The 22,300-nt window shown below is 42.8% G+C and overlaps 1 protein-coding gene and 1 pseudogene across 1 annotated transcript; both read right to left on the minus strand.

Annotated features, from left to right (window-relative positions):
* Positions 1-2,035: 2,035 nt before the first annotated feature.
* Positions 2,036-12,040, minus strand: LOC148778000 (uncharacterized). Its single transcript, XM_088834828.1, has 6 exons — positions 12,023-12,040; positions 7,163-7,375; positions 5,790-6,002; positions 3,610-3,822; positions 2,815-3,466; positions 2,036-2,211 (listed from the first exon to the last, which is right to left on the minus strand). Exons 1-6 carry the CDS (start codon positions 12,038-12,040, stop codon positions 2,036-2,038), a joined length of 1,485 nt encoding a protein of 494 aa, XP_088690954.1.
* A 7,352-nt stretch (positions 12,041-19,392) lies between these two features.
* On the minus strand, positions 19,393-21,081 carry LOC129540315 (uncharacterized; annotated as a pseudogene).
* Positions 21,082-22,300: the final 1,219 nt, after the last annotated feature.

Raw genomic sequence — 22,300 nt, forward strand, 5'->3', positions numbered from 1 at the left:
TATAGACTCCTCCAGGGTCACTTTCTTCAGTATCTCAAAGAGACCTGGAGACTTGGTTAGTCTGCCATCACCATGGCAAATATCATCTTGTTAAACTTTGTGCTGGAGGGATTTCCCTGACTGTCCAGTGGTTAGGGTTCCTCGCTTCCACCATAGAGAGTATGTGTTTGATCCCTGGTGGGGGAATTTAAAACCCCTCATGCCTCGCAGCCAAAACAAATAAACTGTGTGATGGAGAGTCTGTTTGGGGTGCGTTACTACAGACCCCTCTTTCAAGGTGCCCTGACAGAGTCCACTTTGACTGGGAGGGATGAGAAAGATGAAGAGAAGAGGGCCCAACCATCTGAGACCTCCTTCTTCTACTAGGTGCTGTTTGGCTCCCTCAGGTTTGATCCACCCGTGATAAGTTCCTCCTTCGGACTGCACTTGCAGAGGCCAGAGCCTCCTTGCCGCCTTCCCTGTGGTCCTAAGGGAACCAACAGTAAGGGATTGCAGACAGTAGGTGGTAAGCCTTAGCCAGATTCGGATTTCCAGGTTTGTAGATGCTGCCTGAGTTGGCCCTGGGCAGTTGGTCCAAGACAGAGTTCAAGTCTTAACTGACACATTCCTACATGTGGAAAAAGCCGCCACTGGCAAAATAGCGAAGATTGATGGAGAGAGCAGGTGTTAGAGTAATGACCTGGCGCCCTCTACTGGGCAACCTGGGCTAAGGCCTCCCCAGAAAGTTCTCTGAACTTGACTCTTGGCTGGCAGTCTCATGGGAGACTGATCTAGGCCAAGGAAACCCAGACCAAGTGCTAGCCATGGGTCACATGATGCGGGGGCTCCTGTGGAGCTGGGAGATGAAGAGAACTGCCACTCTTACCTGGACCTCCTGACGTTCAAAAAGAAAATTAACAAGATTATGGGCCATGCTAAGGTCCCTCTGTCACCACAAGGGATCCTAGGCCAAGATCAAGGTTCAACAGGGATGTGGGGGAGAATTGCACTTCTTGACCTTTTTTAAAAATTGAAGTTGACTTACAATGTGTTCATTTCTGGTGTACAGCAAAATGATTCAGTTAGATATAGTTAGATACCTATATGTATATCTATCTGTATGTGTTCCTTTTCAGATTATTTTCCATTGTAGGTTATTACAAGGTATTGAATATACTTCCCTGTGCTATACAGTAAGTCTTGCTGTTTACCTACTTTGTTTTTTAAAAAAATATTCCTTTGGCTGCACAGGATCTCAGTAGTAGCACATGGAATCTTCATTTCGTCACGTGGGATCTTCTGCTGCTTCATATAGACTCTCTAGTTGTGGCACGTGAGTTTAGTTGCTTCGTGGAATGTGGGATCTTCCCAGACCATGGGTTGAACTGCTGTCCCAGCACTGCAAGGCAAATTCTTAACCACTGGACCACATTAAGAAAGGAAACATCCTTTCCCTGACAGCCAGCACTTGACACCAACACCACCACCCCTGTGTCCTGACAACATTTGGGGAAGACAGAGGGGAAAAAGAAAACACTTTGCCTAAGAGAAAAACAGTTGAGATAGGAGGTTTCATTTTTTAATGATTAAATTCATCCAAATGAGCTTCATTTAATCTGAGACCACTTGACACTGAAGTGACCAAGTGTCCCCCTCCTAACTCCATAGAAATGGACTTTCAAAAAAATATGAACTCAGAGATAAAATGCTACATTCTGTACACATTTGAACTATGAATACAATTCTCTACATACAAACATTTTTACGTGTACAAATAGAAGTAAATAGTGATCTACAAGGATTCATAGCACACTGATGCAAACATTACATTCGCGATGCACAGGAAATTCAATGCAGAGTGCTTCTGATTCTACTGAAATGCACACACATATTCTTTATGTTTCAGAAAAAAAAATGAAAACTTTAAAAATTTACAACTAATATTAAGCATCTACTATGTGCTGGCAGGTGCTAATTGCCAAGCAAAGTCTTAGCAGGGAGATTCAGTTCAAGTCATTTCCTCAAAGGCTGCGGGGTTTGTCATCATGGGAGAAATTCATCTGTGGACTCTCTGATGCTGCTTTAAGTGATCGGATCGGGCAAAGTCTTTGTTGCATATAGTACACACGTAGGGCCGCTCCCTGGTGTGCCTTTTCTTGTGTCTGTTGAGCTCATCCGAACGGGAGAATGCCCATGTGCATCCATTCATGTTACATTTATAGGGCTTCTCTCCTGGAACCAAGAAAGAAAGGGAGACTTGTCATGATTCAAGGTAGCATGGGACAGGGACGTTGGAAAAGAATGGAGAAGAAATTGTTGAGCATGTTGGAGTGGGACACAGAGAGACAGAAGACAGGACTGGAAGGTGACTACAGGAAAGGAAGAGGAGGAGGGCAGGATAGGCTGGAGGGCTGAAGGAGGAAGAGGAAAAGAAAAAGAAATGTAGGAGGCAAAGCAGGAAGGTAGTGGTGGGTAGAGAAGGTTGAGTGGGGGTTATCTATTGGGACAATGGGAGTCCATAAAGAGACAGTCCCAGGAGAGGTAAGGTCAGGACCATCCTAAGAGGTCAAACAAAGCCCTCCACTTCTTCCATCATCCCAGGCAGTCAACACCACAAAACGCTGCAGCCAGGTTGCCTCTGGAGCAGAACTAGAGTCTGTCTGTTCTAGAGTCTGTCTGCTTTTTATACCCCTTCAGATTGGCCAACCTTTTCTAGAGTCTTCTGGGTCCCAGACTTAGAGGGAGGTGGCAATGATCTCAAATGATCCCAACGTTTTGTAAAGGCAGAGGCCTTTAGTTATTCTCCTGACACCCCCTCCTTCAGTCTTGACTCACCTGTGTGCACGCGCTCATGGATTCGCAGATGGGAAGATTTGGCATAGGCTTTCCCACAGTTATAGGTGCAGATGTAGGGCCTCAGAATGTCAGGCCTCTTCTGCAATGGACACCTCTGAATCTTGGGATTCCACTTTGGCATTTCTACAGGTTGTCCTTGGATCAAATGAGAACTGGCAACATACAGGATTCTAGGATATGACAATGATGCTGAGGATTGTGGCATTATATGGACTCCATGGAGAGTGTCATCACTGACTGTCTTCATCTGACCCCCATAGAGAGTCTGGTCCCCATTGAAGTTCATCTGTCCTACCCTGAGGGTCTGGTATTCATCCATGGTCTTCATCTGATTCCCATAGATGGTCTTGTCTGCAGTGAAGGTCATCTGGGTTCCACTGAGACTCTGGCATACAGTGGGGCTCTTCATCTGACCTCCATACAGGGTCTGATCCCCACTGATGGTCATCTGGCCTCCACAGAGGGTTTGGTCATCATTGAGGGTCTTCACCTCACTACCCTCATTGGAGATTGTCCTCTCATTTGCATTAACAACTGTTACTTGACAATCAGTGTTAAATGTCATTGGGGTGTCAGTTACATCCATCAACTGGGATGCTCCTGTTGGGGTTCTCTCATCAAAGGATGTCACCTTGGGGTCAAAAAGAAAGTCACTTTAGGTTTTCAAGGGGCAAATCAAGGTTTTAACATGGGTTGTGATTAGTTCTGGACAAGAACTTCCCAGATGTGAGAACATGCATAAATCTTCATTGTGGGCCTCAAAGGATTCAATACCTGGTTCTTCATGGACTCCATTTGGCTGACGTCATCATGGGCAGTCAGAGGTACAGGGAGCTCTGACTCTGGTACAGCTGGGGTTTTTGCCTCATGTATCTCATTGATCTCCTGAAGAAATTCCTCAATGTCCTCAAGTGTCACAAAGAAAGAAGTCATGGAAGCCTCTTTGCTGGTGCCTGATAACTGAACTAGATCTTCACGTGTGGGTTTCTGCAAAAAAGTTAAAGTTCAGATACCCTATCCAGTACAAATTCTGATTCCATACACCCACCATCACTGCTTAGCTAAAAGCCTACAATTGCCTCTTAATTGGCCTCTGTGAATCTGGAGTTGACTCCACCCTGTGTGCACCTCCCCCCATGCCCGCAGCTGCACACATAGAGTAATGTTTCTAAAATGAAAACACTTCCTTTGCATCTCCTATCTATTAGTGGAGATGGGAATCTAGATGAATGCAAACACCCCACTATTCCCTGCAGAGATCTTGCTGTACAGACTTCTTTAAAATTGATGTACCCTTGATGTACAATATTATATGTCACAAGTGTACACTGTAGTTATTCACAGTAGTTAAAGGTGAAGCTCAAATTTTAGTTTATATAAAATATCAGCTATATTCCCTGTTTTGTACAATACATCCTTGTAGCTTATTGTATACATACTAGTTTGTGTCTCTTAATCCACTATCTCTATATTGTCCCCGTTTCCACGCAGAGACTTTTCCAAAGCCGCCCCATCTCACAGGTATCCTACTGGACATTTGGTTAAATTAATGAACTTCCAACCACATTATCTCATTTTATTGACATTATAACCCCATAAAAAAGAGCCATGATAAAACCCTATTAAAGAAGAACTCACAGAAGTTCAAAGAGGTGAAATGACTTAACTTGAATTGGACCTATCTTGCTCTGGGTGCTCACAGACCTGAACCACTGTGGAAAATACCCCCTGAATCTTCCTGGGATTCCCTCTGGCACTGCAGCTTCCTGAGAACTATCCTGGAAAGCATCAGCTTCCGGAAACCAATCCAGGAAGAAGCTACTCTACAGGCAGAGGCTTGATGTGCACATGCCCAAACTCTATGCTTCTCTTCTCAGTAGCCATCCTTATGCTTCTAGATTCCTGTACACCTGGTAGGAAGTTTATAGTTGACGCCAAAAGCCATGATGCCAGTAGCCTCACAGCTCACAGCTTTCACCCTGTGTGCCTCTTTGTAGCTCTTGACATACTCTAGTCAGAGAAGTCTGCTCAGTTTTGCCATATCCCTGCCCTGTCTCGAGTTCAGCCTTCCTCTCTCAGCACACTGTCTCGGTGACTATAACCTGTCTTATCAAATATGATCTCCATTCCCATCCTGCCACCAAAGCCTGGACACTCTGCCTTGTCCTGACTCTCAGAACAGGGAGACAGATATCATAATTCTTTCCAGGTTATAATCAAAACTTATGACTATACAGCCATTGAATACGGTAGACTGAGGACACTCTGAAGTCTTCTTCTACACAAAATCCATAGAAGTAATAGATGGCCTTACGTTTGTTATCTACAATCACACTCCGAAAGAAGTGGAATTTTCAAAGCTGCAGTATAGCAGAGGCCACTTCACTTGGAGGGATGGAAATGGATACTTTCATGAGGCCAATGTCATTGCGGAAACACTCCACCAGAGGACCATCAAAACCTACAGATTCTCTGAGATGAAGGACTCATTGAAAGTCAACTTCTAAAAAGGTCTTATTCTGACATTTCCTTTCCTCCCATTTTTAGTCTTGAAATAGTGTCATGCCTGTCTGCTCCTCTTCCCTCATCATGGAACTTAAAGTTCCTCAAGGCTAGAGGACTCTACTTTTTCCTTAGAAGGGTCTGACAGATCCAGCTGGACGTACATCAGAGTAAAGGGACCAAATGAAGGACTTTGGATTTCCCCTCCCAGCTCTAGGTCCGCATCCAGCCTCTAAAGTCTCAGGATGTATTTGGTATGTCAATGACATCTGTCATCTGGCATGTTTCTTGGATTTACTCTCATCAAGGCAGTTCCCTGTCGGGTCAAAAACAGGTCTCACTTAGGTTTCCCGGGTGCAAATCAAGAGTTTTAACATGGGTTGATCTTAGTTCTGGTTAAGAACTGTCCCAGGGATGTTAAAACATGAATATATCATCAAAGGATTCATTACCTGTTTCTGCATGGATTCCTTGTGGCTGTCCTCTTCACGGGCAGTCAGAGGTACACAAAACTCTGGCTCTGGGGCAGCTGGGGTCCTTGCCTTATGTGTCGCATTGGCTTCCTGTAGAAATGCCTTGATTTCCTCAACTGTCTGAAGATAGGAGTACCTCGACACCTCTTTGCTGTTGCCTGATACCTGAACTAGATCTTCACTTGTAGGATCCTGCGAAAAAGAAGTTCATGGGTCGTACCCAGATCTAATCCCAGTTCCACACTCCCTTCTTCTCCATGCCTGCTGATACAATCCTGGTCAAGCCCACCAACATATGTTGCCCAAAGTCTGTAATTGCATCTTAATTGGCCTCTATGAATCTGGAGTTGACTCTAGCTCATATGCCCTCCACACACAGTAATATTTCTTAAATGAGAACTGTTCTATGCTACACTTATCTACCGGTGGAGGTGGGCCTCCGGATGAATGCGTGAGTGCTCCACCATCCCCTGCGGAGACTTTGCCCCACAGACTCTTTTTTAAATTGATGTATACTTGGTGAGTGATATTATATGTTAGAGGGCTACATATAGTGACTCACAGTAGTTTAAAGTTATACCCAGTTTAGTAATTATAAAATATTGGCTGTCTGTTTTGTACAATATATCCTTGTAGCTCATTAAACACGTAAGAGTTGGTAACACTTAATCCCCTCTCTCTGTATTTCCTCCTCTCCAATCCCCAGAGAGACTTTTCCAAAGATGCCCCATCTCCCAGACATCCTCCTGGAGATTTGGTTAAATCAATGGAAGTCCAAACACATTATCTCATTTGAGTCACACGATGACCCCAGAAACAGGGGCCATGCTTAAACCCTATTAAAGAAGAATTCAGGACTTGCCTGGTGCCCCACTGGTTAAGACTCCACCTGCCAATGCAAGGGACTCACTCCCTCTTCTCTCATTTCCTTTCTTGAAATAGTGTTTTGCCTGTCTACTCCCCTTCCTGCACCACTGGACTGAAAGCACCTCAAGACTGAAGAACTCTACTTCTCCTTAGAAGGGTCTGACAGAGCTAGTTGGGTGGACTTCAGAGAAAAAGGATCCAATGAAGAACTTCTGATTTCCCCTCCCAGTTCTAGGTCCCCATCCAGACTCTAAAGTCTCATAATGTGTTTGAGGTGTCAATGACATCTGTCATCAAGGGTGTTACTTAGGTTTACTTTTATCAAAAGAGTTCATTTGGGGGTTAAAAAATAAAAAGGCCTCACTTAGGTTCCCAGGGGGCAAATCAAGGGCTTTAACATGGGTTGATGTCAGTTCTGCAGAAAAAGTGTCCCAGGAATGTTCAAACATGCGTAAATCATCATTGTGGGTCAAAAGATTCATCACCTCATTCTGCATGGATTCCTTTTGGTTGTCCTCTTCATGGGCAGTTGGAGGTACATAGGGTTTTGGCTCAGGTGCAACTGGACTTCTTGTCCCATATGTCTCATTGAGTTTCTGTAAAAATTCCTCAAGCTCTTCTATTGCTTCAAGGTAACGGTCTCTTGAAGCCTCTTCGCTATTGCCTGACCAAGAAACTTGGTCTTCAGTTGTGAAATCCTGCAAAAAAAAAGTTGGAAGTTCATGTTCTCTACCTAGCTGAAATCCCAATTCCACACACCATGTGTCTCTATCTCTGATGACCTAATTCTAGTCTAGCCCTCCATCATTGCTTGCTTCGGTTCAGTTCAGTTCAGTTCAGTCGCTCAGTCGTGTCCAACTCTTTGTGTCCCCATGAACTGCAGCATGCCAGGCCGCCCTGTCCATCACCAACTCCTGGAGCCTACCAAAACTCATGTCCGTTGAGTCAGTGATGTCATCCAACCATCTCATCCTCTCTCGTTCCCTTCTCCTCCTGCCCTCAATCTTTCCCAGCATCAGGGTCTTTTCAAATGAGTGTACTCTTTTGCATCAGGTGGCCAAAGTAAATGCCTGCAATTGCCTCTTAATGTCCTCTGTGAATCAGAGGTTGACTTCATCTTGCGTAGCCTCCAAAGACAGTCAGAGTAATATTTCTGAAACGAAAACTCTTCCTGTGCTACCCTTATCTATGAGTGGAGGTGGGTAACTCGATAAATGCATGAATACCCTACCATCCCCTTCAGAGGTATTGCCTTATAGAGTTTAATAAATTGTAACATAATTTTGATGTTTAAAGTTTCAGGACCCATACAGGCTGAAAATGAATTGAAGACAAAATATATTCCACGGAAATGGAAGCCAAAAACCAGGGTAGCTATACTACCTCAGAAAAGTTCACTAATCAAAGCTGTTGCATGAGACAAAGAAGGTCAGTACATAATGATGGGGAACAATTAGTCAAGAGATATAACAACTATAAATTAATGGACTGAACATAACACATAAATGTGTTAAACAATACTACAGTTTTGAAGCCAGAAATTGACAATGACACAACAGTAGTCAGGGACTTCATTCTCCACTTTCATCAACAGATAGATCATCCAGACAGAAGATCAATGTAGAAATGTTGGACTTGAACTGCCTGTTAGCTCCTATGGACGTAACAGTCATACCCACTACATTCAATCCAGCAGCACCTGATACACATTCTTCTCAGCTACACATAGAACAATCGCCTAGATAGATCATGATCAAATTTCACAGAACAAAAACAGACTTAAAAATTTTAAGACTAAGATCATACCCAGTATCTTTTCTTACCAAAATGGTGAGAAAGTAGAAATCAAAAAAAACAGAAAGATTGGAAAATTCACAAATGTGTGGAAATTAAACAACACTCCTGAGCAGCCAATATATCAAAGAAAAGATCAAAAGAAAAGAATACATTTTGAGACAAGTGAAAATGGAAATATATATAACATACCAAAACCTAGGAGAGCAGCAATAGCAGTTCCAGAAGAGAACTGTATAATGATAAATGCCCTTATTAAAACTGTCACGATACAAAGTCAACATACAAGAAGTGGTAGTGTTTCTATACACAAGCAACCCTCAGAAAGAGAAATTTCTTTGAACAAATCTCCCTTACAATGGCATCAAAACAATAAGATACTTAGGGATAAACTTAGCCTTAGAGGTGAAAAATCTGTACAGTGAAAATTATAAGATCGTGATGAAGTTGAAGAAGATAAAAAGAAATGGAAAGATATCCCCTCTTCTTAGACTGAAAAAATTTAATATTGTTAAAATGTCCACATTACCCAAGCTGATCTACAAGCAAAGGGATTCCTATCAAAATTCCAATGGCCTTTTTCACAAAATAGAAAAAACAATTCTGAAGTTCAATTCAACCCATCAAAGATACAAATTACAAAAGCAGTTTGAGAAAGAAAATGAAAAAGCTGGCGGCATAGCACTTCCTGATTTCAAACTTACATAGCTATAGTAATTTAAACAATATGGTGCTGGCTAAAAAACAGACACATGGATGAATGAATCAGAATAGAGAGTCAGAAATAAACCTATGCGTGTAGGTCGACTCATCTTTGACCAGGGTACCAAGAAGACCCAATGCAAAAAAGATAGTCACTGAAATAAAGGGTCTTGGCAAAACTAGATTCACACAGGCTTAAGGATGAAACTGGATACGTATCTTATAGAACTTACAAAAATTTAACTTGAATAGACCAAAGAATTAAATATAAAACTTGAAACCATGAAGTTTCTAGAAATAGACATAGGGGAAAAAGTCTCCTTGATGTTGGTCTTGGCATTGATTACTTTGGATCTGACACCAGAAGCGTAGGAAACAAAAGCCAAAATAAACAATCAGGACTCCATCAAACTGAAAGCTTCTGCACAGTAAAGGAAACAACGAAAAAAGTGCAAAAACAGCCTATGACTGAGAGAAAACCTTTGCAAGCCATTTACCTGAGAAGGAGTTCATATCTAAATGCATGTGGAAACCATATCACTCCATGGCAAAAAAAAATCTGACTTGTTTTTATAAATGCACACAGGACCTTCATAAACATTTTCGCAAAGAGATCCAGACAGTCAATAGGCACATAAAAAGATGCTGATCATCACTAATCATCAGAGTAATGCAAACAGAAACCACAGTGAGATAGCACCTCATACCTGTTAGAACAGCTATATTAACAAATAGAGAAGATATAAATTTGGGGCAGGATGTGGAGAAAAAGGGGGTCCTCATACACCGCTGTTGGGAATGCAAATTTTTGCAGCTGTAGTGGAAGACAGTATGTAATTTTCTGAAAAATTTAATACTAGAACTACTATGAAAGTGAAGTCTCTCAGTCATGTCTGACTCTTTGCGACCCCATGGACTGCAGCCCACCAGGCTCCTCCGCCCATGGGATTTTCCAGGCAAGAGTACTAGAGTGGGTTGCCATTGCCTTCTCCGGAACTTCATAGTATTACTTATATGTAAAATAAGAAAAAGGTGTCCCAAGTGGCACTAGTGGTAAAGAACCAGCCTGCCAATGTAGGAGACAGATGCGGGTTCAATCTCTGGGTAGAGAAGATTCCCTGGAGGCGGGCATAGCAATCCACTCCAGTATTCTTGCCTGGAGAATCCCATGGACAGAGGAGTCTAGCAGGCTCTGTAGGGTCCCAAAGAGTCAGATGCAAATGAAGCGACTCTACACGCATAGGATTGGAGAGAAGAGTGGTGGTTACTAGAGGCTGAGGGTCAGGGAAATGGGAGACGTTGGTCAAAGAGCACACAAGTCATAAGACAAATAAGTTCTGAGTGATGATAGTTAATCATGCTGTATTGGATACTCGAGATTTGCTAAGAGAGTGACTCTGGAGCATTATGACCCAAATCAGAAAGGTAACCACATCAGGTGGTGACTATGTTCATCACTTTGAGTGTCGTCATCATTTCATAACATATACATACATCAAATCAGCATGTTGTACACTTTAAAACTATGGGAGTTTGTCAGTTCAGTTCAATTCAGTCACTCAGTCATGTCCGACTCTTTGAGAACCCATGAACCGCAGCACACCAGGCCTCCCTGTCCATCACCAACTCCCAGAGTTTACCCAAACTCATATCCATTGAGTCAGTGATGCCATCCAACCATATCGTCTTCTGTTGTCCCCTTCTCTTCCTGCCCTCAATCTTTCCCAGCATCAGGGTCTTTTTAAATGAGTCAGCTCTTCACGTCAGGTGGCCAAAATATTGGAGTTTCAGCTTTGACATCAGTCTTTCCAATGAACACCCAGGACTGATCTCCTTTAGGATAGACTGGTTGGATCTCCTTGCAGTCCAAGGGACTCTCAAGTCTTCTCCAACACCACAGTTCAAAAGCATCAATTCTTTGATGCTCAGCTTTCTTTATAGTCCAACTCTCACATTCATACATGACTACTGGAAAAACCATAGCCTTGACTAGACAGACCTTTATTGACAAAGTAATGTCTCTGCCTTTTAATATGCTATCTAGGTTGGTCATAACTTTCCTTCCAAGGAGTAAGTGTCTTTTAATTTCATGGCTGCAGTCACCATCTACAGTGATTTTGGAGCCCCCCAAAAATAAAGTCAGCCACTCTTTCCACTGTTTCCCCATCTATTTGCCATGAACTGATGGGACTGGATGCCATGATCTTAGTTTTCTGAATTTTGAGCTTTAAGCCAACTTTTTCACTCTCCTCTTTCACTTTCATCAAGAGGCTCTTTAGTTCTTCTTCACTTTCTGCCATAAGGGTGGTGTCATCTGATTTGTCAGTTATACCTCAGTAAATCTGGGTTTAAAAATAGTTTTTTTTCAAGGAAAGGAGAAATCAGTGCCCCCTCGCAGATTATAACTCCCTCTCTAGATTGTCCAGTTTCCACCAGAACTCACCCAGGCCCCTCCACACATGGCCATGTGTTTTGCACATCCTTCTACCCTTTCCACAGAGGTTGCAGCCACCCTGTACCATGCAATGATCTGGGGACTCTGGGGACCATCCAGGCAGTAGCCTTGCCTTAAAGGGGCCTTTGGGAACCAGAGCCAACTGGACAAGTCTCAACACTGTCCACTCTGCAGGAATGGGACTGTCTGGACCAGGGCACCCCCTGGGCAGTGCGTGCATGCGGTGTTGCCCAGTCAACAAGGCCCCAAAGAAATGAACCATTTCGAATATTTGGGTTCCTCTTCCCTAAGTCCTAGTCCCCTGCTAGGACTCATGACTGTCCACCTAGGAGTCGCTGACCTTCCTCCCCAGCGCACAGACTTTGGCCCCTCTGTTTAGCAGGTGCAGACTCACCATTGATGCATCCATCATGTGCTCAGGGACCTCAACGTGGTGGATCGCGAGTTGCCAGGACTGGGATGCTGGCTGGAGCACCCGGCCTTTTATAGAGCCTGGGGTCGTATGTAATGGGGTCCCAGACCAGCATTCTTTGGTTGGCCACGCCCTTCTGGGCGGATCCCAGCCCTCAGAAACCAATCACCTGGGAGTTCTCGACCTCTCAGGGTACCTACCTGATTAGGTTACCCACAAGGCACTTCGGGACATTTTTAGTCTTTTGCCAGGTGTTCAAACAGTGTGGGGTAAATGAGTTACACAGTTCGCCTGTTTAATCCTTACCATAGTCCTATGAGGTGAAATGTATAACTGGCAGCATACGATGCAGAAAGTGAGGCTCAGAGAGATTAAACAGATTGCCCGAGATCACACCGAGAGTCAATCGCGTGTTCTAGATTTGAACTCAAAAAGTTTAGCGTTTGTAATCCAGGTCCTTAAACACATCAGAGGTGTCAACCCAGGATCCAATCAGCCACTGAGTTCTGTATATTTCATCTCTTGGCTGTAAACAGAATCAGAATTGCTTTCAGGGTGAAATCCTGGATTTGATGAGGTCACCTAGAAACCATTTCCATCTGCCCTCCCTCATCCCCAAGTGTCACTGTAATTTGTTTCATCCCGGCGGAGTGATCCACGTCTGGGGTCACAAGAGTGACTTCCAACCCTCTTGCAACTCCGCTCCAGGTCCGGGTCTGGTCCCCACCACCTATAACAAGCACCCAAGCTTTAACCATTCATAGACCTGCCCAAGGGGCGCCCCACCAGCCTCGGTCTGTAAAATATTTAAAGCAAGCAGCACACGTCCCTTCACCTGTGCCCCGATGTGGGTTGAGAGGTGAGGCTAGAGAGACAGAAGGAGCCTTCCTGGGTTCTTGGGCCGACATCTAGACCCTAGCTTCTCCTTAGGCTGCTGGAAGACCTGTCCTCGTGGGCATCTCCAGTCCTCTTGCCCTCCGCTCAGAGGCTACAGCTCTCCTGGGATCACCACTGTATAATCTTAAAGGATTTGATTTAGGCCATACCTGAATGACCTAGTGGTTTTCCCTACTTTCTTCAATTTAAGTCTGAATCTTGCAATAAGGAGCTGATAATCTGAACCATAGTCAGCTCCGGCATGTTTGTGCTGACTGTATGGAGCTTCTTCATCGTCAGTTGCAAAGAATATAATCAATCTGATTTCATTATTAACCAGCTGGTGATGTCTGTGTGTAGAGTCATCTCATGTGTCATTGGAAGAGGATGTATGCCATGACCGATGCATTCTCTTGGCAAAACTTTGTTAGCCTTTGCCCTGCTTCATTTTGTACTCCAAGGCCAAACTCACCTGTTAATCCAAGTATCTCTTGACTTCCTACTTTTGTATTCCGGTCACCTATGATGAAAAGGATATCTTTTTTTTTGGTGTTAGTTCTAGAAGATCTTGTAGGTCCTCACAGAACTGTTCAGCTTTAGCTTCTTTGGCATTACTGGTTGGGGCATAGACTTGGATTACTGTGGTATTGAATGGTTTGCCTTGGAAACGAACTGAGATCATTCTGTTGTTTTTGAGATTGCATCCAAGTACTGCATTTCAGACTCTTTTGTTTACTGTGACTGCTACTCCATTTCTTCTAAGGGACTCTTGCCCACAGTAGTAGATATAATGGTCATCTGAATTAAATTCACCCATTCCAGTCCATTTTAGTTCACTGATTCCTAAAATGTCGATGTTCACTCTTGCCATCTCCTGTTTGACCACTTCCAATTTACTTTGATTCATGGACCTAACATTCCAGGTTCCTATGCAATATTGTTCTTTACAGCATCGTACTTTGCTTTCACCACCAGACACATCCATAACTGGGCGTTCTTTCCGCTTTGGTTCAGCCTCTTCATTCCTTCTGGAGCTATTTCTCTGCTCTTCTCCAGTGGCATATTGGACACCTACTGACCTGGGGAGTTCATCTTTCAGTGTTATATCTTTTTGCCTTTTGATATTGTTTATGGGGTTCTCAAGGCAAGCATGCTGAAGTGGTTTGCTATTCCCTTCTCCAGTGGACCACGTTTTGTCAGAACTCTGCACCATGACTCATCTGTCTTGGGTGAGATATAATACAATATTCTAACTGATTAGTGACATAGGCAAGTATGTAGCCATTTCTCATTCTCAGTCACTTTTGCTGTTATGATTGTGAACTAACCAGTTTTTCTGGCACTTTTGACTTAATCTTCGCTTTCTGCTGAATCCTGCTCTCTTTTGCCTCCAGATTATTTTTGTGGCAACTATTTAGAACTTATTTTTATTTTTGTTTGTGAGACTGCCCAGAGAGAGACTGAATATCACCAAAGGTTTGCTGCTTATCTGCTTGGGCATCCTGAGGCAATGCTCCCCAAAGGGAATTTTAGGAAAAAAAAACTGCTAGGCTCCTAATTCTTCCAGAGTGGTTCAACAGTATGGTAAAAACTGCTTTTAGTTGTTATTTCCACAATGTGAAAAAGACTGTTAAGACAAAGAGAAAAATGTCAGGGCTGCCATTAGGTTGTTTCTACCCAGGAGTAATAAGTCATGTTCATGTCATGTACCCTAACAGGACACTTCACCTCTGTGGTTTTCTTCCCCAAAGGGCATAAATCCAATCTAGTCATAGAAAACTTCTGAAAAACTTAAACTGAGGAACATTCTATAAAATAGAATGTTTTGAAGACCAGTGCTCTTCAAAAATGTCCAGATGGGGAAAAACAAGGAAATAGAGAAACACCATAGATCAGAGAGGATCAAAGAAGCATGTCAGTTAATGCAATATGGGATCCTGGACTGGAATTTTAAACAAACAAAACAATAGTGGAAAACCTGTCAAAATTCAAATATAGTCTTCTTAAGCATTCTAGCTAAATGTGTGTCCATTTTGTGAAGCTTTTAGAAGAATCAGCTTTTGGTTTCATTGATTTCCTATATTCTTTTTCTATTTCATTTATCTCTGCTCTAATCTTTCTTTATTCCTAAGCTGTCTTTGGGTTTAGTTTGCTCTTTTCTAATTCCTTGAGGTAAACATTTAGATTGTTGATTTGATATGCTTCTTCCTTCTTAAAGTGAGCATTCCCTCTTAGTACTGTTTTTACAACATCTCACAAGTTTTCATTGTGTATTTTCACTAATATGCAAATGAAACCTTTTTAAAAAATTTCCACTTATCTCTAAGTATTTATTTCTGTTTTTATTTCTTTCTTGACCTGTTGGTTGTTTAATTCAAACAGTTTGGGGAATTTTCCAGTTTCCCTTTTGTTATTGATTTTAACTTTATTCTATTATAGTCAGAGGAAATACTTGGTAACTTTATCCATCTTTAAAAAAATCTATTGAGAATTGATTTGTGGTTTACTAAATTGTGTGTATTAGAGAATGTCCCATGTGGAGGTAGGAAGAATGTCTGTTCTGTTGTTGGTTCTCCTGTTAATACTGATTGGTTTTTTGTGTTGTCCAAGTTCTCTTACTTAACTTCTGTCTGGTTCTATCCATCGTTGTCAGTGTGGTATTGACATCTCCAACTATATTATTGTAGGACTATTTCTTCCTTCATTTCCTTCAGTTTTTGCTTTATATACTTTGGTGGTCTGTTATTATGTACTTAAATGTTCGTAGTTATAATTACCTTCTTTTGTATTGAAACTTAAAAAAATATGTAATAAAGTGCTTTGTCTCTTGTAAACTGTTTTGATTTAAAGTCTGCTGTCAGCATAAGCTACTTCTCTTTTGGCTACCATTTGTGGGGACTATCTTTTCCATTTTTTCACTTTCAACCTGTTTGTGTACTTAGCTCTAAATGGACTCTCTTGTAGACAGCATTTAGTTGGATCATGTTTTTTTTACTTTCATTCTTCCAACCTCTGTCTTTGGAGTGTTTAGTGAGTGAAAGCAATTACTGCCAAGAAGGCATTCGCTTCTGCCACTTTGCCGCTGTTTTCTTCTATATGCTTCATAGAGTTTTTTGTCCTCACTTCCTCTGTTACTGTCTTCTTTTATATTTAGCTGACCTTTGGCATGCTTAATTCCTTTCTTTTGTATATATTGTATAGCTATTACCTTGTGCCTACCACAGGGACTATGTGTCACATCGTAAAGTTTTATACTCTAATTTGAAATTATACTAGCTTAACTTCAAAAACATAAGAAAACTTCGCTCCTCTGCAGCTCAATCTCCACCTCCTTTCAGGAAGAGCTCATGGAAACAATATTCCCTAAATTCCGGCATGTTTAAAATTGCTCTCCAATAACCTTGATATTATCGGTAAAGCGTTCCACAATTTCTTTCCTTGTGTAGATGCTATTCCACTGTTTGTTGTTGTTTATGTTGTTGTTTTTACTGATTATTTACGTCAAGAACATAATTTCAAACTGATTTCTTCCACTTGAGTATTTCTGCTTGAAGAAAAGAAGAAAAAAATTCTCCTTATGGAAGAATTACTTTTTACTTTTAAAGTTTAAGAATTCGATGAGGATTCATCTCAGAGTTAACTGTACTAAGTTGATTTCTCTAGGTAAAGATGGTGCCTTTTAAATATATGCAGATGAATCCTATTTAACGTCAAATGTTTTCTTGAATTAGAATTTTAAAAAAATTAGTTCCTTGACTTCTTTAGTTGTCCAGTGGTTAAGAATCTGCCTGCCAATGTGAGGGACACAAGTTTCATCTCTGGTCCAGCAAGATTCCACATGCCTTGGGGCAACAACTACTTTTTTCTTTTTTTTAGTTGGAGGCTAATTACTTTACAATATTGTAGTGGTTTTTGCCATACATTGATATGAATCAGCCATGTGTTTACATGTGTTCCCCATCCTGAACCCCCCTCCCTCTTCCCTCCCCATCCCATCCCATCCCTCTGGGTCACCCCAGTACACCAGCCCTGAGCATCCTGTCTCATGCATCGAACCTGGACTGGCGATCTGTTTCACATATGACAATATACATGTTTCAGTGCTGTTCTCTCAGATCATCCCACCCTCGCCTTCTCCCACAGAGTCCAAAAGACTGTTCTATACATCTGTGTCTCTTTTGCTGTCTCGCTTATGGGGTTATCGTTACCTTCTTTCTAAATTCCATATATATGTGTTAGTATACTGTATTGGTGTTTTTTCAACTACTAGCCAGCACTCTAGTCAGTGCTCTGCCCTGATGATGAGAGGCCTAGACAACACAACTAGAAAGCAGCCCTGGCTCTGTACAACTAGAGTTCTTTTCATTTTGTTCTCTATGTCCTTTATTATATTTCCATCTTATTTATTCCCACCAGGCTCCTCTGTCCATGAGATTTTCTAGGCAAGGATACTGGAGTGGGTTGCCATTTCCTTCTCCAGGGGATCTTCCCAACCCAGAGATCAAACCCAGGTCTCCTGCACTGCAGGCAGATTCTTTACTGACTGAGCTACAAGGGAAGTCCTTATTCTCACTGACACCCTATAATTTGATTTTCATTTCTGAGATCACTTTGTCTTTTTCAATCTATTTCCTGGTTTAGTAAGTAAGCTACATTTTATATGATCCTTTGGTTTGGTCCGTTTTTGTATTTTTGCATCTTTGTTTCTTGTGATCCCCTTCCCCCATACTGACAATTGCCTATTTAAGTATTTGAGATTCAGGTTGAGTTCTTCTTTTGCAACTTTCCTCTGCCAGGGACTTTCGGGGGGCTTCCTTTGGTGGCTCAGATAGTAAAGAATCCACCTGCAACGCAGGAGACCCAGGTTTGATCCCTGGGTTGGGAAAATCCCCTGGAGGAGGGCATGGCAACCCACTCCAGTATTCTTACCTGGAGAATCCCATGGACAGGGGAGCCTGGCAGATTACAGTCCCTGGGGTCAAAAAGAGTCAAACATGACTGAGAGACTAAGCACACAAGAGGGACTTTTTAATTGTCTTTTTGTCTGACAAAAATAATTGCTTCTCATTTTTAACAATCATTGTATCTTTGTATCAAGGTTAGATTTTTCTTGTTTATGTTTAGAATGTGTTGGGTTTTTCTGGACTATTTATTTGAAAGGAATTTCTGGTGTATGAGGTGGGGAAATTTAGGTATTAAAAGTAATTTTCAGTTCAAGACTGTCCTCTTTTGTTTGCACAATGTAGAGCTATTTCTTTAGTACATGGCACTTTTATTTCTGGTTGCTTTCTCTGATTTTTAGATCTTCTCTAAGTAGAATCTTTATTCTGAGCTATTTCCTTCCTTCTTTCATCATCTGCTTAAGCTTCCTGGAAACACTACTGTCTTCTAGGCCCACCCCGCCCCCCTTTTGCATTCTGCTGCTGCTGCTAAGTCGCTTCAATCGTGTCCAATTCTGTGAGACCCCCATAGACAGCAGCCCACCAGGCTCCCCCATCCCTGGGATTCTCCAGGCAAGAACACTGCAGTGGGTTGCCATTTCCTTCTCCAATGCATGAAAGTGAAAAGTGAAACTGAAGTGGCTCAGTCGTGTCTGACTCCTAGCGACCCCATGGACTGCAGCCTACCAGGCTCCTCCATCCATGGGATTGTCCAGGTGAGAGTGCTGGAGTGGGGTGCCATTGCCTTCTCTAATTGTACGTTTATTCAACAGAACTCTTACTCTGCCCAACAGAGTACAAACACAATATTATCTAAAATGCTGCAAAGTTACAAAACTCAAAACAAAATTCATAGTACTGACTGTACAATAAAAGCCAAAAAAGCAATGTGCATGTTGCTAAGGTAACCTGCACCAATACCATGAATACCAACACAACAGGGAGGCCTGTGATGACCAGGCAGTCATCACTGTCAACCTACCAATTTCAGAGAGAGAGAGACGTGTTTGTGTGTGTGTGCGTGTGTATGCATGCCCGTGAATACATGTGAAAAGAACCATTTGGGGCAGATAAATGGGTGTTTAGATCCAGAGGTCAGAAGAGGACTCAGGCAGGGGAACAGGGCCAGACTACCAGGAAGGACAGCTGGGCATGCCCTTTCCTGTGGGACTCTGCCACACAGATAACCAGATAGGCCCCAGGTCATCTGTGGAATGGGGAAACATGCTCCCAGGCTGGGACTGTACCACCACCACCCTCTGCTCATCCTTGCGTCTTTACAAGCATTATCCCAAACCAGCAACACTTCTGCAGCGGGAACCCTGCCACCTGGGAAACATCTCAATTGCTGCCTTCACCTTGGAAGCCTGCCTCAGAGGGAGGGAGGGAGTTCTTTCCTACGGATCCTCCTTCAGCTGGGAAAGTGACAAAAATGAGCTGGATGAGATATAAGTCACAGGGGCAGCACTTTGGTGGCCCTGCTTATCCAGAGGAGTTGGAGCTGGAATGGCTCCTATGGAGGGAGTGGCAGGGGGCTTAGGTGGAGGGCGGGGGTAGTGGGACCTCCTTCATCCGAGGGGGTGATGGGTGACCTGCGCCCCATGGTAAGCGGTGGGAGCATTCTCCTGGGCGGGCTGACTCGCCTGGGGGATGGCTGAGGCCAGGGTGCCAGCACAGTGGTAACAGTGATCTTCTGGCCATCTATTTTTCCTCTGTCCATGTGCTTTCAGAACCTTCCCAGCCTCATCCGGATTCTCAAACTTCACATAAGCCTAGCCTTTAGACAGATGGGGGTGCATCTTTCCGGCAGACATGTCAGTCATTTTAATTTTTCCACAGGTGGAGAATATCTCCATGATATCACATTCCTGGTGAGCCTCCCACTGTTTACTTTGGCGGATTTAGGGGAAGCGCTCTGCCTTTTCCTTCTCTTTTCATCCCTTTTGGGTGGTTTGGATTTGGAACAAGAATTCTGCTTGTTGTCCTGTCTGCTCCAAGAAGGACTCAGGGAGCCTGAGGAGCCTCTGGAGCTGGAGCCACGGGAGGTGCTGGGACCTCTGGAGTGGCTGGAGCCAGGCCTGGTGCTACTACCACCAGAAGCACTGAACGTCTTCCACCATCTTTCCTTTTCGCTTGACTCATTGGGGGCCCATTTATCTTTAGAGCGATCTTTCGACTTCTCATCAGAGCAGTCTTTGCATTTGGTAGGAGAAGGAGCCCTTGTTGTTGTTTTTGAGTTGTTCAGTTGTGTCTGACTCTCTGTGACCACATAGACTGCAGCATACCAGGCCTCCAAGGCCTTTACCATCTCCCGGAGCTTGATCAAACTCATTTCCATCGAGTCAGTGATGCCATCCAAACAACTTGTCCTTGGTCATCCCCTTCTCCTCCTGCCTTCAATCTTTCCCAGCATCAGGGTCTTTTCAAATGAGTCAGCTCTTCATGTCAGGTGGCTGAAGTATTGGAGCTTCAGCTTCAGTGTGAGTCCTTCCAGCGAATATTAAGTGTTGATTTCCTTTATGATTGATTGGTTTGATCTCCTTGCAGTCCAAGGGACTCTCAAGAGTCTTCTCCAACACCACAGTTGAAAAGCATCAATTCTTCAGAGTCCAGCTTTCTTTATGGTCCAACTCGCACATCTACACAAGACCACTGGAAACACCAAAGCTTTGACTATATGGACCTTTGTTAGCAAAGTAATGTCTCTGCTTTTTAATACACTCTCTAGGTTTGTCATAGCTTTTCTTCCAAGCAGCAAGTGTCTTTTAATTTCATGGCTGCAGTCATGTTGCAGTAATGTTGGAGCCCCAAAAATAAAGTCTGTCACGGTTTCCACTGTTTCCCCATCTATTTGCCATGAAGTGATGGGACCAGATGCCATGATCTTTGTTTTCTGAATGTTGAGTTTTAAGCCAACTTTTTCACTCACCTCTTTCGCTTTCATCAAGAGGCTTTTTAGTTCTTCTTTGTTTTGTGCAATAAGGATGGTGTCATCTGCATATCTGAGATTATTGATATTTCTCCCGGCAATCTTGATTTCAGCTTGTGCTTCATCCAGCCCGACATTTCACGTGATGTACTCTTCATATAAGTTAAACTAGCAGGGTGACAATATACAGCCTTGATGTACTCCTTTCCCAATTTTGAAGGGTCCCTTGTGCTGGACATTTTATTATTTTCTTTGGCTTCTAGCAAGCTCTTCTGTTTCACTCCTGATAAATTCATTCTCCCCTTTTGAGATGTTCAAAGCAGCAATGGCGGCCTCGCTTATGAGAACTCTCACTTCTAACTGGAGTCTGAGAAAAGGATCCCTTATGAATTGCAGTTTACACCCAAGTGCAGCAACTTCCCACTGCCACTACCTGCTCCAGCTCTCCTCAGCCTCTGAGGCCAGCGCCGCTAGAGGTGTATTTACTTGCTCTCAATTTTCTGTTTGATTTTTAGGAGGAAGTGTGTGAAGTATTAGATCTGTTACCCACTGCCTCAGGCAGATGTGATGTCCAAAAAATACCTAGAGTGATTTTTAATAAATGCCCCTAGAGAAAATGGTGTTTGCCCCAGGCAAACTTTGAGTCTGGTCAAATATTGTCAGTTTTGCTCTGGGGTCTTCCAGGGACCCACCAGACAGGTCAAATAATGAGAGCTCTCTGGGAAAGGGTGTTTTACAGCCTTGTTCTGTCTTCTACAGTGGCTGCCAGGCTGCTAATTTTCACCATGACTGCAGGCTGTTGGTTTTCAAGTCTACAAGGAAGCTTTGATGGATGGAAACAGGACAAGCTGAAATACCACTGAGCTTGTTGTTCTTTTCATGTCAGCCATTTTTCTCGTATAAATGCTCCCCAGTCTCAAGTCTGTGACTAATTTCTAGAGTTCAAAATTTTTTATTCTAATCCGTTGTCATTACTTTTATGGAGGAGAGCATTTTCAAAGGTCCTTCACCATTTTCACTGCCTTATTCTTTAATTGTAGTTTTCATTCTTACCCTTCAAATTATAAATGATAGATTTATTTTCATATATTTACAGGGTATTAAACTATATTTTCATGTAAGTTGTCTATTCAATGATTTTGTCCATATTTTCCCCTGGGTTTTGGTGTATTTTCCCCTCAGTTTTTAGAGTCTGCCAGTTGTCTCTTGATTATATCTGTCTGCCTGTTTATCTCTCTGTTGTTTGCCCTGTGAAAAATTTTTATTTTCATACAGACAATTTTACCAACTCCCTTCTTTTATTGCATCTGGACCTGAGTCCTAGAATTCTTTCTATAAATTCTGGTTATATGAGCCAACTCATTGGAAAATGAGCACCCTGCTGCTGGGAAAAATTGAAGGCAAAAGGGGAAGAGGGCAGCAGAGGATGAGATGGTTGATAGCATCACCAACTCAATGAACAGGAACTTGAGCAAACTCTGGGAGACAGTGGAGGATAGAGAATCCTGGCACGCT

This window comes from Moschus berezovskii, chromosome 4 (genome assembly GCF_049115385.1).
Source record: "Moschus berezovskii isolate FMDL1 chromosome 4, NW_MosBer_1.0, whole genome shotgun sequence".
Lineage (NCBI taxonomy): Eukaryota > Metazoa > Chordata > Mammalia > Artiodactyla > Moschidae > Moschus > Moschus berezovskii.

What these genes read in the sequence shown, in the direction of transcription:
- LOC148778000 (XM_088834828.1), bottom strand. An exon ending in AGGAATCCATGCAGAATGAG is followed by an intron (nt 6,003 to 7,162) that starts GTGATGAATCTT and finishes TCTTTTTCGCAG; the next exon opens with GATCCTACAAGTGAAGATCT. An exon ending in CCATGAGCGCGTGCACACAG is followed by an intron (nt 2,212 to 2,814) that starts GTGAGTCAAGAC and finishes TCTTGGTTCCAG; the next exon opens with GAGAGAAGCCCTATAAATGT.